The sequence below is a fragment of the Bubalus bubalis genome, chromosome 5, assembly GCF_019923935.1.
Source record: "Bubalus bubalis isolate 160015118507 breed Murrah chromosome 5, NDDB_SH_1, whole genome shotgun sequence".
Taxonomy (NCBI): Eukaryota; Metazoa; Chordata; class Mammalia; order Artiodactyla; family Bovidae; genus Bubalus; species Bubalus bubalis.
The window spans coordinates 19,561,752-19,575,953 of NC_059161.1; the positions used below are offsets into that span (position 1 = coordinate 19,561,752).

The window sequence follows — 14,202 nt, forward strand, 5'->3', positions numbered from 1 at the left end:
GGGAGTATTATTATCCAGTTTACAGATGAGGAAACTGAGTCTGGGAGAGGTCAAGCAAAATGTCAGAGGTCCCCCAACGGGGGAACCAGGATTTGAACTAAGCCTGTCATGGGGTGGGCTCACCCAACCCCAGAGCTAGAAGGTCAGACATCACCTCACCCAGCTAGCTCTACTGGGTCACGTGTCACGTTATGGAGGGGAGATGGAGGTGGAGGAATAGTCTCTAAGCTGCTCTGTGTTAGTGATGAGGAGTTGATAAGCCACTAGCCTCTGGTGCTCCCTAACAATTGTGCAGACAGAAATGTCTGAGGGACAGATCTCCCTCCTTCGGACAGAGCACGCAGATGTTTTAGGGGACAGACACCTAATGCCCAAGCAGGGCTGGGAGTGGGAACCCCTGTCCGGCTGATCCCCTCCCCCCAGCTGCAAGGTGCCAGCTTGTTGATTCATTTATTCAAGTTCAGATTCATCCCCACCTGTGATGGGGGTGAGGACCTGTGACCTCAGACCCCACACTTCAGGAGACAGAGCTCCAGGCAATTATTCAGATGCGTGTGAAATGTTTATCAGAAAATTTCAAAGAGCAACAACACAAATCTTTTTTTAACCTACAATAAACTATTTTTTCCCCCATAATTTGAAGAGTCTGAACAGGACAGAGGTTATATAGGTCTCCTACAAGAAATAAAGTCATAACCAAAATTTCCAAGGTGTGAGAGGATTTTCAAGTCCCTAGTAAACTTGACTTATCCATGCAGTATCTGATATGGCAAGATTTTACCTTGAAAACTGGAGTTTAAGCAGACTTCTGCAGTCACTAAGACAGAATCTGATCTATAAACTCAGTTCCTGATCTGAGGAGTCATTTCATTTAAAATGAAAATTTTTATCTTATCTGCAGGAAAGTGTTCTGTGGTGATCCTCTCTGCTGGGGCTCTGTAGAGGGTAAACCCAGGCATGAAAAGACAGCAACACTCCTGGAGCAGCCAAGGAATCTGTGGAGATGCTGGACCATGTGGGACAATACCTTCCCATCATGGGGCCGTCCACCAGAGTCCAGCAGAGAGACACAACCCAAGGCACTGACCTAAGTCTGCAGGGAGAACAGTTGCATGTACACAACTACCCAAGGAGATGCCCTTACACACACTCAGACACATACACATAGTCAGATGTACCCACATAGTCACACTTGCAGTATATACAAAGACATACTTAACACAGACACACTCACATACATACTCAGACAGACAGAGAAACACACAATCACTAATGTTCATTAAGCATACACACTCATACATAGACAAAGGCACCCACACATACCACATTCACTGACACACACACACACACACACATTCACGTATACTCAAACATTTAGCATATACACATACATGTATTCATAGGTACACACACACATGCCACAGATTCTAACACACACTCCTAAAGGCACACAAACACATGCACACGCATATCTGGATACAACAGCTAAGGCATGGTGACTCTGGGGAAAAATGCCAATTCTTCTGAAGTCAAGCTGTATCTACAGAAAGGAAACTGTCTCTGGATGAGGGAGCTGTCCAACCCTGGAGAGGTGGGGAGAGTGGATAGTGAGTGAAATGGAAAGCTAGGGGGAAGTAGAAAATTTTGCTCAAAGACCTTTTTGGAAAACTACTTAGGGAATTTGACAATTTTCAGTTCTGGTTAGAGTTCAGATCTTCAAATCTTTAGGTCTTCCAAATTATTTACGATAATGAGATGCTGATTCTACCACGTGTGTGATTTTGGACAATCACACACATGGTAGAATCTCTTTAAGCCTCAACTTTCTTATCTGTAAAATGGAGATAATAACATCATTTTCTCAGGGTTGCTACGTGACTGCGTCAGTTAATGAGTATAAAACACTTACTTCCATAATACCTTTGTCCAAGCTCAGTGGTCAGCTTCCTTCTCCCTTCTCATAGTCGGTCACCAACAAGATGGATTTATACATTTAAAGTGTATCAAAATTATTTCATGCTTCATTATTTCCCAATATAATTTTCCCTACCCTCACCACCAAAACACTCAAAAACTCTCCTTCATCCCCCTTGTTCTAAAGCATCTGGAAAATGTACAACCCTTTCTAATCAACATAATCCCAGAGTATGAACAGCAGATAATGCAACATTACAAGATTCAGTCTTTTTGGAATAAAGAAATCTGTCAGATTCTTTCCTCCACAGAATGAGGGCAAATTTGCCAGACCTTGGTCCCCCTCCTCATATGTGAATGCTGAGAGTGGGGTGGTTGGGACCACAAACTGCCTGACCTTTTGCTGTAATGTATCCAGGTAAGAGTGGATTGAGTTCAAATTAACATTTGAGGCTTCTCCTATTTTCCTTGGAGACATCTAAATGCCCAATGGTGAAGTGACTATTTCTTGTTTGGTAAGAAATAACTAAAAACCCTTTGCCTATAGCTGGAACCTACTTCTTCATCAAGGAAGCTTATAAGCTTTCATAAAAGCCACAACGTGATGCTCAGCCCGCAAATCACCTGAAGTACACATGGGGCTTATTTTTCAGAGTGGCCCACAGACAATGGATTCAGTTTTAAATCCCCAAATTCCTCCATTTGAGAAGTTTCAGAAAGGTGGGAAGTGGAAGAGATCAAAGGTCTAATAGGGTCTGCAGCAGGTCAAATTGCCCACACCCCTCTGGTGATGTATAATAAGTACTGTGTATTTTTATTCCCCACTCACGTTTCTTCATTTCCAAGAAACTGCTCTCCAGGAACCTGGGGCCACCTTGAAACATTTCAGAGACTGTTTGTGTTTGTTTAATCGATTTTAATTCTTTGAAAAATTGTGCTTTCTATCTCTTTGGTCACAGAAGATCAACAAGGTGAGGAAAAACAATTTTTTTCTCACTAAGGAGACTAAAACTAGAACCAACACACTTGACAAGGATTTCTAAAGTGTATTTGAGAAAGTTTATCTTTCTGGGAAAATGATTTAGAATTTCAGATATTTCTATTGGACCCATAATGCTGGTGAATACTTTAATATTTTAAAGACAGGTATTTTGTACTGGTTGGAATAATGTTCATTTAATTACAGTCTCAGAACAGATTAATATTTTGTAAAATTTGGACTTTCGTGGGCCACTTTGGAATCCTGCAAGACATTGCTTTATCACTGCTTTTTGGACAATAAAATTCTTTTTGTTTCACAAACCATTTGACTTGACAGCCTTATGCCCAGGAAAAGGTATTCCTTGCTTCTTTCTGGATAGGGAGCCGGTCCCTGGGACCTGCTTCCAGGGTTTCTTTCCTGTTTGGCGACCCCTTCAATGCTCCCTACTGTCTTGGCCATCCTCTCGGGAAACCCAGGAGCCCTCCAGCCCGCTTAGGGCAACTGCATCCCCAAAACAGGAACCGTGATCATGATCGTGGTCTTTAAGTTTGCCCACACTATGAATTTTGTCAAGAACTTGGAAATCTGCAAGCTCGTTTACTCTTCCTTGGGATCTTGAGAAAAGTGAACCTCTACATTTAAAAGGGCTTCCCTAAGGGTACACAATTGGGGAGCAAACCAGGGCTAGAATCTTCTTTTTCTCTGTGATAGATTCTGAGACTGATTGAAGACCAAGGCTTCCAACAATGCTCACCAAAGCACCTCTGTCTGGTGGGTTTCACCTCAAATCCTTTTGCTGGTAAGTAGTTTTCGTTTTGAACTCTGTCTTAAATAACATTTGGCTACTGCATGTTTCCCAAAATACTTAATTTTATTTGCCTTTTTTTTTTTTTTTAAACTGACTTCAAACTGAAAGGAAAAAAGCCAAATGGGGCTTTAAGGAAACACATATATAATTGAAATATTATGCAAATGTTTTTCTTGGAATTCTCGATTCCTTCCCAACATAGAAGAGGGAGAAAACAGCACTTAATGGCAGACAATGTTGCTCTGTTACCTAAAGTTCTTTAAGAAAGAAAGAAGGAGGTTTTGAAAAGGCAGGCTGGGGAAATATTCTCAGTGGGGGCTTATTCGTTTCATCTGGGAATGATTAATTCTCAAGTGTTGCTAACAGAAGGCCACAGGACATAGCAAGTATGGCACCAGACCTGCCTAAATGCAAACCTAAATTCTGGAATATCCAAGTCTCAGAATTATAACAGAGGTACAGTTAAACTAATTGAAAGTTCTGTTATTCAATACCTATTTCTTAAATAAAACTTTTCAAAGTCGCTGCCATCCCTACTGACAATAAAACCTTATTTTCTGGTCATAACTCCCCTTTCAAATCACCTGATAACTGTGACCAAAGGAACAGAGAACTGAGACACAGGATGCAGTTTATATGACAAATCAGAACTAGATGTGTCTGTTTTCTACCCCCTCCTGGCTCTTTATTATTTCCCTATTAAAGACAATTCACTTTTACTGAACAGTTTAGAGCATATTTATGTTTCCTTATTCTATGGCAATAAGGAGTTCATGATTCTCAGTAAGAATACTGAAATGCTTTGCCAGACATGACTGAGCAACTGAACTGAACTTAGAGCATCCTTATTTATATGTTCCCTTATTCTAAACCAAAGCATCTTCAAGAGACCAAACATAATTTTCAAAAATGTTTTTTATAAACTTTCTCTTAATAACCTAGTGAGAATAATCTTAAACAACACAGTAGAAGCACAAAATTCCAATATTAGTTCTTTAAAATTTAAGAATAAAAAGTTTATTGAACATTGTGTTGTTATGTGATGACAGCATTGTCTATAAGGATCTGGGCCAGCCACAAAAATATTGAGATAAGTAAAAACCAAAACAAAACCTGGCATCACATTTAAGGTAAATTATATTCTCTAATATAATCCTATTCGCTGATGTACTTCAAAAATACAGCAATCTACACATCTTATCTAATTTCTAGTTTGTCTTGACAAATGACTAACAACTAGAAAAGAGTCAGAGAATCAGAAATGATCACACCTAACATCGTCTTCTCCCCCTGTTCTTCCCTAGAATCCTTCCCACCACAGATCCTATTTGTTTCATTTGGTGGTTTGAGGTCCCTTTGAAAATCTCTTTTGTTCTTCTGCTTAGCTCAAAAATAGTAACCTCTTCGATGAAAGATCAAATTCAAAAGTAGCCTTGAGACAATTTTGATGATTTAAGGCTGAATCTGGACAACCCTTTAAAAGAAGGCATCCCATAGTAAATAAAATAAGAAATGTAGACATATATTTTGCAGGTGTAGAATTATCTCCTAGGTTATACATTGACACAGAATTAGTAATCTTCTGTTGAGTATTGACTATTTTCAATAATTGCAAATAAAACCAAAAAATCACATTAAACGAATCCATGACAGTCTATGGAACTGCCACAGACATCCATTTCTATTCCATTCTTCACATTTAATCATTGCGGAATCTCCACAATGCATTTTTCTGATGTCTCATTCTGTGGCAATATTCCATATGTTTGGCAACTGCTCCTTCATAAGAAGAAACTTTCAATTAATTTGGCTGCAAGTTTTGTCTCTATTAAGCTGTTCCCAGAACCAATCCCTTAACCCCCTAACATTATAATTAAAGCCAATTATACTTTAAAGGCAATTGGGGGTGAGATACCACAGTAAAACATCTGTGACTAGACCTAGATCGGCAGAGGGAAGGGGAGTGGGGATCAGAGAAAAGAAATCTGCCAAAAAACAATAGGAGTTACTATTTGCCTCCCGAGACTATTTTTCCAGCCCGCCACTAACCCAAAGTACAGTTAACCCAAAGTACATTTTCCAAGGAAGAATCCATTTCAATTTTGCCAGTTAAACCTCTCCTCCTACCCCCAGCTGCAGCGCCTCAAAATGGCTCATTTGTGCTCCATTTTGATGGAGGTTCCTATAAAATTGAGACCTTAAAAAGGTAAAGACCTCACAGGGGGCATGTGAGTTTTTCTTCCTACCACAAACAACAGTAGCCCCGCTCTGGGATCGTTTCTGTTCCAGACCCAGAAATTGCTCTCCCCCCACCCAAGCCTCCTGGAAACTGCGTGAGAAATGGATGGATCTACCTCCCCACAGCCTGCTGGGCACTCAACCCCTGATGAGACCCCGCTGGTCAGAAATCCTGTGCAAACCCATGCTCCTCCCGCAAGGATCTCACAAAAGGAGGAAGGAAGGGAGAAAGGCAAGAGAGACAGACAAGGAAGACAGACATTCAAGCCACGATGACATTTTCCTAAAAGCGGTAGACCCTGGCTCACATCTGTGTTATGGGCATTGTTAACACTCGTTCCAGAAGGAGAGGAAAGGCAGAAAACCATTACAAAACGAACCCCCTGCACACACCATCCATCTCCAAACTCAGCCATCTATACAGTAAGGTATCTGGTGCGCCATAGCAAACGGCTGTTTCAGTCTGTCTCCATCCTTGGGTTTCCCAAAGTGGATAAGATTACTCCTTTCCACCAGCTGCTCAGCAGCTAAACTGTTTCCAAGTCTCTCTGCATTCCAAAGCTTCTCAGCCCCAATCCTGATCTATTTCCTTGATTGAAAGAAATGGCACAAGGTCCCTCCATTCAACTCACCCACCTCCCCCCTCCACAACTCCTTAATTAGGAGAAGACTAGTTTCCCTGAGAAACCCACAAGATACCCACCAGTACAGACTAAATCAAGAGGCTCAAAGGAGACCTCTTAACAATGTGATAGAAAGAAAGGTGAGTGCCTGTTAACTAATTTCCCATCCCTGGATGACTGCAGGTGTGGCTGTCTCCCTCCCCTTCCTCCACTGCAGCCCTCCCAGCACCTGCGTCTCTCTGGGTTCTGTCTGCTAATGCGGTGCTAAAGTAATCACTAATTGACTGGAGCACAGAGTGAAAGGACTCTAAAATCCGAGGCAAAAGGGAAGTGTTAGGACAATGGAAATATTTAGGACTTGAGGCTGTCTACACCTGGTCAGCGGGGTCATCAGGTCACTGTTCAAAATCCAAGACGCCCCGGTGGGCTGTGCTCTGTCTACTCAATGGAAAGCCATTGCTACGCTGGTTTCCCTCCTGCTTCGACCCCCTGACCCCACCCTACCCCACCTCACCTCCAGGAGGACTCGATTTTGTAAAATCGACCCTGGTATTTGGTCGCGTAGGTTGCCCCTCCTAGACGTCTTGAAGACTCTACTTGAAGACTTTACTCTAATCCCCGGGGCGTTCAGCCTACATTCTTGCCTTAACCCCGCTTTGTTTTTGGCGTGTCGGGAGGGAGGTACACCTCGCTTTGGTATTCCTTCATTTAACTTCCTACCGCTCCTGGTTTCATCTCGCCCGGGCTTTGCTAATAATTCTTCTTGACTAGTTTCATCCTTCAGATGCCTTTAAAAGACATTCAACCTGCCTTTAAAAAAAAAAAATCCCATCCTTTATGAAACCAACCTCTGAGCCTTATAGGGTGAATGAAGCCTGCGCTGAGTCCCAGCCGCGCCTTCCTCTGTAGGACACTGGGTACAGCCCGCGGCCCGCTCCATTTCTTTCCTGGGCGCACAGTGTTACTAAGTCCCTCCCCCACCCCCCCGGTCGAATTTAATTTACAACAACAGCTGTCCAGGTACAGACCTCGTCTCTCTTGAGCCTGCCACGTTTCGAGCGCTCTTCCAGGTCCGCTAAGCGCAGGGAGCCGGGCCAGGAGCCCAGAGGGGAACGCGGGAAGGGGGCGCGCGGCGCAGGGACCCGCCGGCTGCCTCCAGGTTCTGTGCTGAAGGAACTGCTCCCAAAATGTGAGAATCGCTTTCTAAGGGTTAAAAATTCACGGAAAGACTTGTGCCGCCCGCGTGGGGCAGCGGGGCGGGGCAGGGGGTGGTGAACACGGTTTTCCCAAATTCTTGGTGCGAAATGGGTATGCGGAAGAAGAGGGTTTATAGTTCCCGCGCTCCGTCCGCGCTCCTGGCGAGAAAAGTCTGCCCGGCTCCAAAACAAGTAGGAAACTGGTTCCAGGCTTGGCCAATCCCAGACTAATCGGGATAATAAACTAGGAAGAGGAAGGTGGACGGAGGGAAAGGGCCAAGGCGCAGAAATGCCGAATGCGCCCCTCTTTTGCCCCCTTCGCAGCTGCGACCTCCACTTGGAGCGGGCGGACTTGGTGCTGGCGAAGATGGCTCCCAGGGAAGGGCCGCCCTGTCCGCACCTGCCCCCCAGGCTGAGCCCTCAAAAACCCAGGGCACGCGGCGGGCTCGCTCCGGACGGTGCGCCGCCCGCAGGTGCGAGGCAAACGCTTTTGGAAGCAATTCATCTTCGGTTCCCCCGGGCCACCCAGGCCGGCGCCTGCCCTGGGGGCAGAGGCGCTCTGCCCCAGTGGCGGCGAGGTCACCCAGGTCGCGCTCCCAGACCCGAGGACGCCGCTCCCGCCTGGCCCCTCCAGGCTCTGTTTTTCCGCGAGGATGGATCGCGGCCAAGCGAGGAAACCACTCGAGTTAGGTCCTGCCTCTTCTCAGCCGGGATTTCTCTTCTCCCCGGGACGCGGACATGGGGCCGCTCAGTGCAGACCTTCGACCCTCACTTGGCCCACCTGCCTGCTCTCTGTCTGGGTTAAATCGTTAATTCATCTCCCTGAGCGCCCCGAGACTGCGGCTTCCCAGGCGGGCTCCCCTCCGCCCTCTCCGATGTAGGCATGGGAACCGAGGAGGCCCGAGAAGCGAGCCCCTCGGACGCCGCGGCACCCCGCCGCCCCTAACGAGGCACGGCCGCGCTCACCCGGCTTTCTCCAAATTCCCTCTGGCTGGTGCGCAGCTCCGGCAGGACGGTGGGGGCAGGATCCTCTCGGAGGAAGGGTCCGAATCCCCAACCGGCGATGCCCAAATCTGCCAGCGGGACCAACCAGTCTGACCTGTAAAAGTTGGCCCGCGCTGGACTATATTTTTATGACGCAGGGAAAGAGGTTTGCGGTGTTGGGGGCTGCTGTTTGAATATCTGTATAGGAATCTGATGAAATATCAATCTCTCTGTATTTTGTGTGTGTATATATATATATATATTTTTTTTTTCTTTTCTTTTTCCTTTTTACCTCCCTTGGAACCACGAAAAAGGCAGGAATGGGAAGAAGAGCAAATCGCTTTTCCAGAGTTGGAGAGAACTCCCTGCCGGGAAATGCGTTTACTCCACCCTTAAGATATAGCCTGCAAGAGTTTAAGGTTGGGGGCGAGGAGTCGGACCCGACCACGGCAGAGAGAATTCACCCCACGCAGGAGCACCCGGAAGGGAAGAAGGCTAGTGAGGCGTCCTGAGCCGTCCTTTGCCCAGATCCTACCAAATACAAAACCAAACACCCTTGCCCACAGCTTCGGGGTTCACGGGTGCTTCGGGTTCACGAGAGCTGCAAGATAGATTTTCTTAGGACACAAGTAAGAGATGGGTGACCTCCGCCCTGGGCCTGCTTCCCATTCACCACTCCCAGTCTGGACCGGGCTAATCAGTCTTTCTTCCCGCGGGATCAGGCTGCTCTCCAGCCAACATTCTCGGATGTCCGTTTTCCTTTCCTTGGTGCCCTAGGAGACTACTTGTGAGATGGGCCAAAACCGAAGGCAAGGGGATGATAAAACGCGCTCCCACCCCCGCCATGTCCCTCGTTGTTCCTAAATGTCTTGGCCAGCAAGAGGGGCCAGCAGGACTGGAACCGCTGGATTCGGGGAGAAGAGAGGTTCGGAGTTGGCTGAGAGGTCACTGCACCCAGCGCTGCGCAGGGTCAGGTGCTGTTGGGACTCCGACCTTGGCAGCCCTGAGGGTCGCAGCGAGGACCACCCAGACCAGGACAGGCTGTGCCAGGAACAAGAGAAACCAGCTACCCTAAATCGTGGGCCAAGTAGCTGGGACCCATCAACTTAGGACAAGGTCCTTTTCTGAACCTGTCCGCCCGCACCCACAAAACAACGAACTCGCCGGGTGCTGGATGTGACCCTGAGGGTGTTGCCTCCTGCACAGGAGAGCATTCCCAACACCCAGAGCAAGGAGCCAGGGTTTGAGTTCCTTAGAAAACACTGACCTGAGGCGGGAGGGGGCGCTGCCCAGGCAACCAGTACAAGCTTTGGGGGGGGGGGGGGTTGTTTTATTTCTCTACCCTAAGTTGCTCTTGGATTGCTACCAGCCTCCTCCTTCCAGATTCTTCCAAGCTTCTTGCTCAGGCCTATGCCCCTCAAAGGGAAGAAGAAAGCCAAGAAAGCCTGAGCCCGGCTCATCCTTATTGGGTGACCCAGGGGCTGTGGGAGCGAGGCCGGGACCTGCTCTGCAACCTCCAAGCGGTGAAGCAGGGGGACAGGGAGCGCCATAGACCAGGCCACCCAGGAGCAACGAGTATGTGTGTGTGTGGGGAGAGGTTGGGGGGTATGGGAGAGCGCATAGGGTGTAAGGAAGAGGACCGCCAAGAGAGAGAAATAATTACATAACTTGGTAATGTTTTCCTGAAGGGAATGCACCTAAACCATCCCCTCAAAGCAGAACCAAACTGGATTCCAACCCCTACAATGCCCCTAGAGGCCAGGGCACCAGAGGCACTGAGGTGGGGGGATCTCTAGACCTGTGCTGTATCTGTAGTGTCTCAGGGTGAAGAAGCAGAAGGTGGCTGTGGTGGGGGGATGGGTAAGCCTTCCAGTTGGTGGGTTGGAGGGACCCCGGCTGTTGGAGAGCTCTTCTATTCTCTGCTCCCCACCCCCACCCCCACACCAGGTTTAAACACCCACATCCCAGGATTACCCCTCTCCCTCCCTGAGGCCCAAGGGCATGTCCACTTCTACATGGAATCCTTAGGCTACTGGGTCGTACATCCCAAGAAAGAGAACGGTTGGGTATATATGCCAGAGGGGGCCAGCCCCCCTCCTCCCCTCCACCCCCAGTTCCCAGCACCAGCAGCTTAATACCAGAAGCCAGATCTGCTGCAGTTGGTGAGGGAACAATCCACACACATCCCCAAAAGAAAAAAAAAAACAACTGATCCCAATCCCCAAAGGGATTGGTGCCCTCAATTTTGGCCAGTGCCGCCTCCAACCCAGGCCACAGAACCAGGGCAAGACAAAAGGAAGGACAGAACACCCTCTCCGGGTTCAGCCTTGCCTTGCTGGACCACCCTGGAATGCGAGTCCCCTTCTCTACCTCCTTAAGTTTTCCACACTTTGAACCCAGATGCTGAGCCCTGGCGAACTGTCGCTCTGAGGGTGAGTTCTAGGCATTTTAGGAAATCGAGTTCCTCATGATGGAATCAAACTTGTCTCTGAGTAAGAAAAACAAAAAGTGAGACCATCTGAGAGTGTGTGCGAGGCATCCAAAGAAAGGCTGTCAGAGCGAAACCCACTGTGTTATGTTGCAGTCCTAACACAGGCCACCTATGGACCACAACTATTAAATTACAGTAAAGGGACCCGAGAAACACACACCTTCGTCCACTCTCACACTCCCCTCCCTCACTTGCACAGAGTGACAATCAGCTTAAGCCGGAGCACATTTGACAGGGTTTGTGAGTGTGTGTGCGAGGGGCTGACAACCCCCTCCCTCCCCGCCCTTGGTGGATGAGGGGAGTAAGGACTCAGTGAGCCCCCAACACCTTCTACAGACACATCTTAGCAGTAAACTCCCGAAGGCACAGCGCAGACTTAGAACTGTCAATAACTGACCGAAAAAGACACAAAAGATAACTGTAAGATAGTCAAGGAACAACCTAAATAACTTGAATAAAGCTATCCTCTTCTAGTCCCTTCTCACAAACTTCTTAGGAAGTCGCGGAGTCGGGGAACACTCGCCAGCCTGCCTTTGAGGTATTGCTGGGGCAGAAACCTTGTCATGGAGAGCCGGGGCGCAGGAGGGCGCGCTCGTGCACCCTAGTTCGTAGGTAGGTACCATCCGTGGATGAGCCGGCCCTTACTTAAACCTCAAGGATGTAGCTACCGCTCCATTGAAGAAGTCGCAGGCGGAAACCCCTCGGCTACTAGAGGGAGGAAGCCCTCCTCTCTCCCAAGTCCAGGGGCGTTCCACGGAACCTGAGAGCCCGCGGGGCAGGGCTCGCGCGGCGCCACGGGACCTGCTCTGGCCTCTGCACAGATTTTCCACCGAAGACTCACCCTTCGCGAGTGAGGGTCTGAAACAGATTCCCACCTGGAAAATCCCTGCGCGCGCGCGCACACACGTACTCTCACACACACACACCTGAAGATAAACAGGCTCTGAGCTTCGGCCACCTTCCTAATTTCAGGCGCAGGAAAGACAAGCGAGCGGGCGAGCAAAGCGCCCTTACGCTCTAATCTCTTCCCTTCCGAATCCAAGCCATCCCGAAACCTGCCCTCTTGTGCGCCAAGGATGTACCCCGAGTTCAGAACTTCGTCCTAGTGCTCCCCCTCCCTTCATTCCTCGGCTTGCTAGAATATGGCGAGTGGATTTCCTCACTGGGAGCTGGCAGTCTCGGCGGCGCAGGCGGCGGGCGCTGCGGGCAGCAGTGGCTGGGGAGGCACCAGGCGCGCACGCCCTGCGCGCGGGGACAGAGAGTGGGCCTGGGCTTCTGTGCCGCCAGCCCCGGGGGCGGGGGACGCGCTCTCCAACTTTCCGCCAGCTGGGGTGAAGTTGCACTAGCGATACCGCGAGCTTTGACTTTAGCCCTCCCCGCCCCCCCGGGGGAGTGATTTGGGGGGACCACCCCAGGGCTCTGGCCTGGCTTGCAGCCTGTTCCCCTGGCGTCCCCAAACAGCACTCTCCCCAACGCTCCTAGAAAAGCCACGGGCTGGGGATGCGGGGTTCGGTATCCCTCGGTTCGCCTCGAGCACTATCCCGGAGGCGTTCACTTTCGGCCCCCAGGGCCGAGGGCCAGACCCTTCACACGCACTCTGCCCGGTGCCCCTGCCCTGCGACCGCCTCTGCGCCCCGGCCGTCGGCCCCTCGCCCCGCCCGTCCCCTCCGGTCCAGGCTACGCGCAGCGTCCGGCCCGCCCCAAACCGGCCCAAGCTGCTGGCTGTCTGGCTACCAAATTAAATCAGCGAGAAAGGGGGGTGTCTTACGTTGCATCGGCACACCAAGCATCTCCGGGAGCCCCTTGACAGCCCCCTCCGCGGGGACAGCTGCGCTCTGCATCATCTCCGAGCGAGAGCCAGCGAGTCGCAGTCTACGGAGATCTCTCGCTCAAGCTGGATTCAGAAATTGGAAAATAATAATAATAAAAAAACACCCAACCAGACCGCCGAAGTCACGGTGGAAGCGGACCCTCCGTTTCTCCAGCAGGATTCCACAGGCTGCCTGGCCCCCTCCCCCTGCCAGTCCCCGGTCTGTTTCAAATCCCTTTGATCTCCCTCTCCCGGGTTGGTGCACATCCAGGGTTGAGGAGACGCTGTTGCTGCAGCTCTGGCTTTTTTTTCCCCCTCCTCCCTCCCCCGCCCGCTTCCCTCCCCCTCCCCCTCCACCCTTGGCGTGCCGGCCGCCGGGGAGGCCGCGGTCACCCAGGCATTTTGATTCATTCACACTGCAGGAACGGCCGTGACGTCGCTTTCCGCAGGCAGGCCCGCCCTTCAGCCAAGCCCCCCACCGGGCAGCAAGCGGCGGACCCAGGCCGGAGTGGGGGTCCCAGCGCCCCGAGGGAGGCCGGCCAGGCAGGAGGGCGGGACTGCATGGAGCGGGGCGGGGCCTCACGGGCCTTCCCCCACCCGCTGCCCGCGGTGCGCGCTCGCGCCCCGGGTATAAATACTGCGGTTAGCTCGGCCGCGGCAGCAGGTGTCCCGGACGGCGGTGTCCGGGCCTTCGAGGGTTCCGTGGGCTCCCCCGAGGGGGAGGGGGTCCCGGCCCCAGCGGGCGGCTGGTGTCCTCTCCGCTCCTCCGTCCGAACCAAAGGGCGGGGCAGGCGCTCCAGAGGCCGGGCCGCTCGGCGGGGGTCTTCCGTCGCGCGCTCTCGGTCCCGGGCTTCTCCCGGCCTGATGATCGAGCGCGCTCCATAACTAGATGACTCCATCCTCCTCGTCCTCGGCCTCCTCTTCTCCTCCGGCCAACTCCTTTCCCGCCGGCGCTTCCCAGCCCTTGCTGTCTCTCCCCCGCGTCTGGCTGAGGCCGGGCCAGGGACAGCCCGTACTCAACCCGGAGCGCGCGAGTCACGCAGCGGGCGGCGGCCGGTGGTGGAGGGCCGCCAGGGACTGCGCGCGGAGGTAGCGGGGCGCGGGCCCCCGGTGCGCGCCCCCGCACACCGCGGCCTGCGGCTCCCAGTGGACTCTT

At 50.7% G+C, this 14,202-nt stretch overlaps 1 protein-coding gene across 2 annotated transcripts in view; it reads right to left on the reverse strand.

Moving 5' to 3' along the window:
* Positions 1 to 13,319, reverse strand: part of LHX4 (LIM homeobox 4) — a 51,126-nt gene extending 37,807 nt beyond the window's left edge. The window contains exon 1 of one of the 2 annotated variants that reach the window (XM_006048591.4): positions 13,005 to 13,317. In XM_006048591.4, the coding sequence (XP_006048653.1) occupies positions 13,005 to 13,080 (76 nt within the window). In that variant the 5' untranslated portion in view covers positions 13,081 to 13,317. Of the gene's footprint in view, positions 1 to 13,004 lie in introns of both variants that reach the window. The other variant, XM_044942772.2, reaches the window with a different exon arrangement.
* Between the last annotated feature and the right edge of the window lie 883 nt (positions 13,320 to 14,202).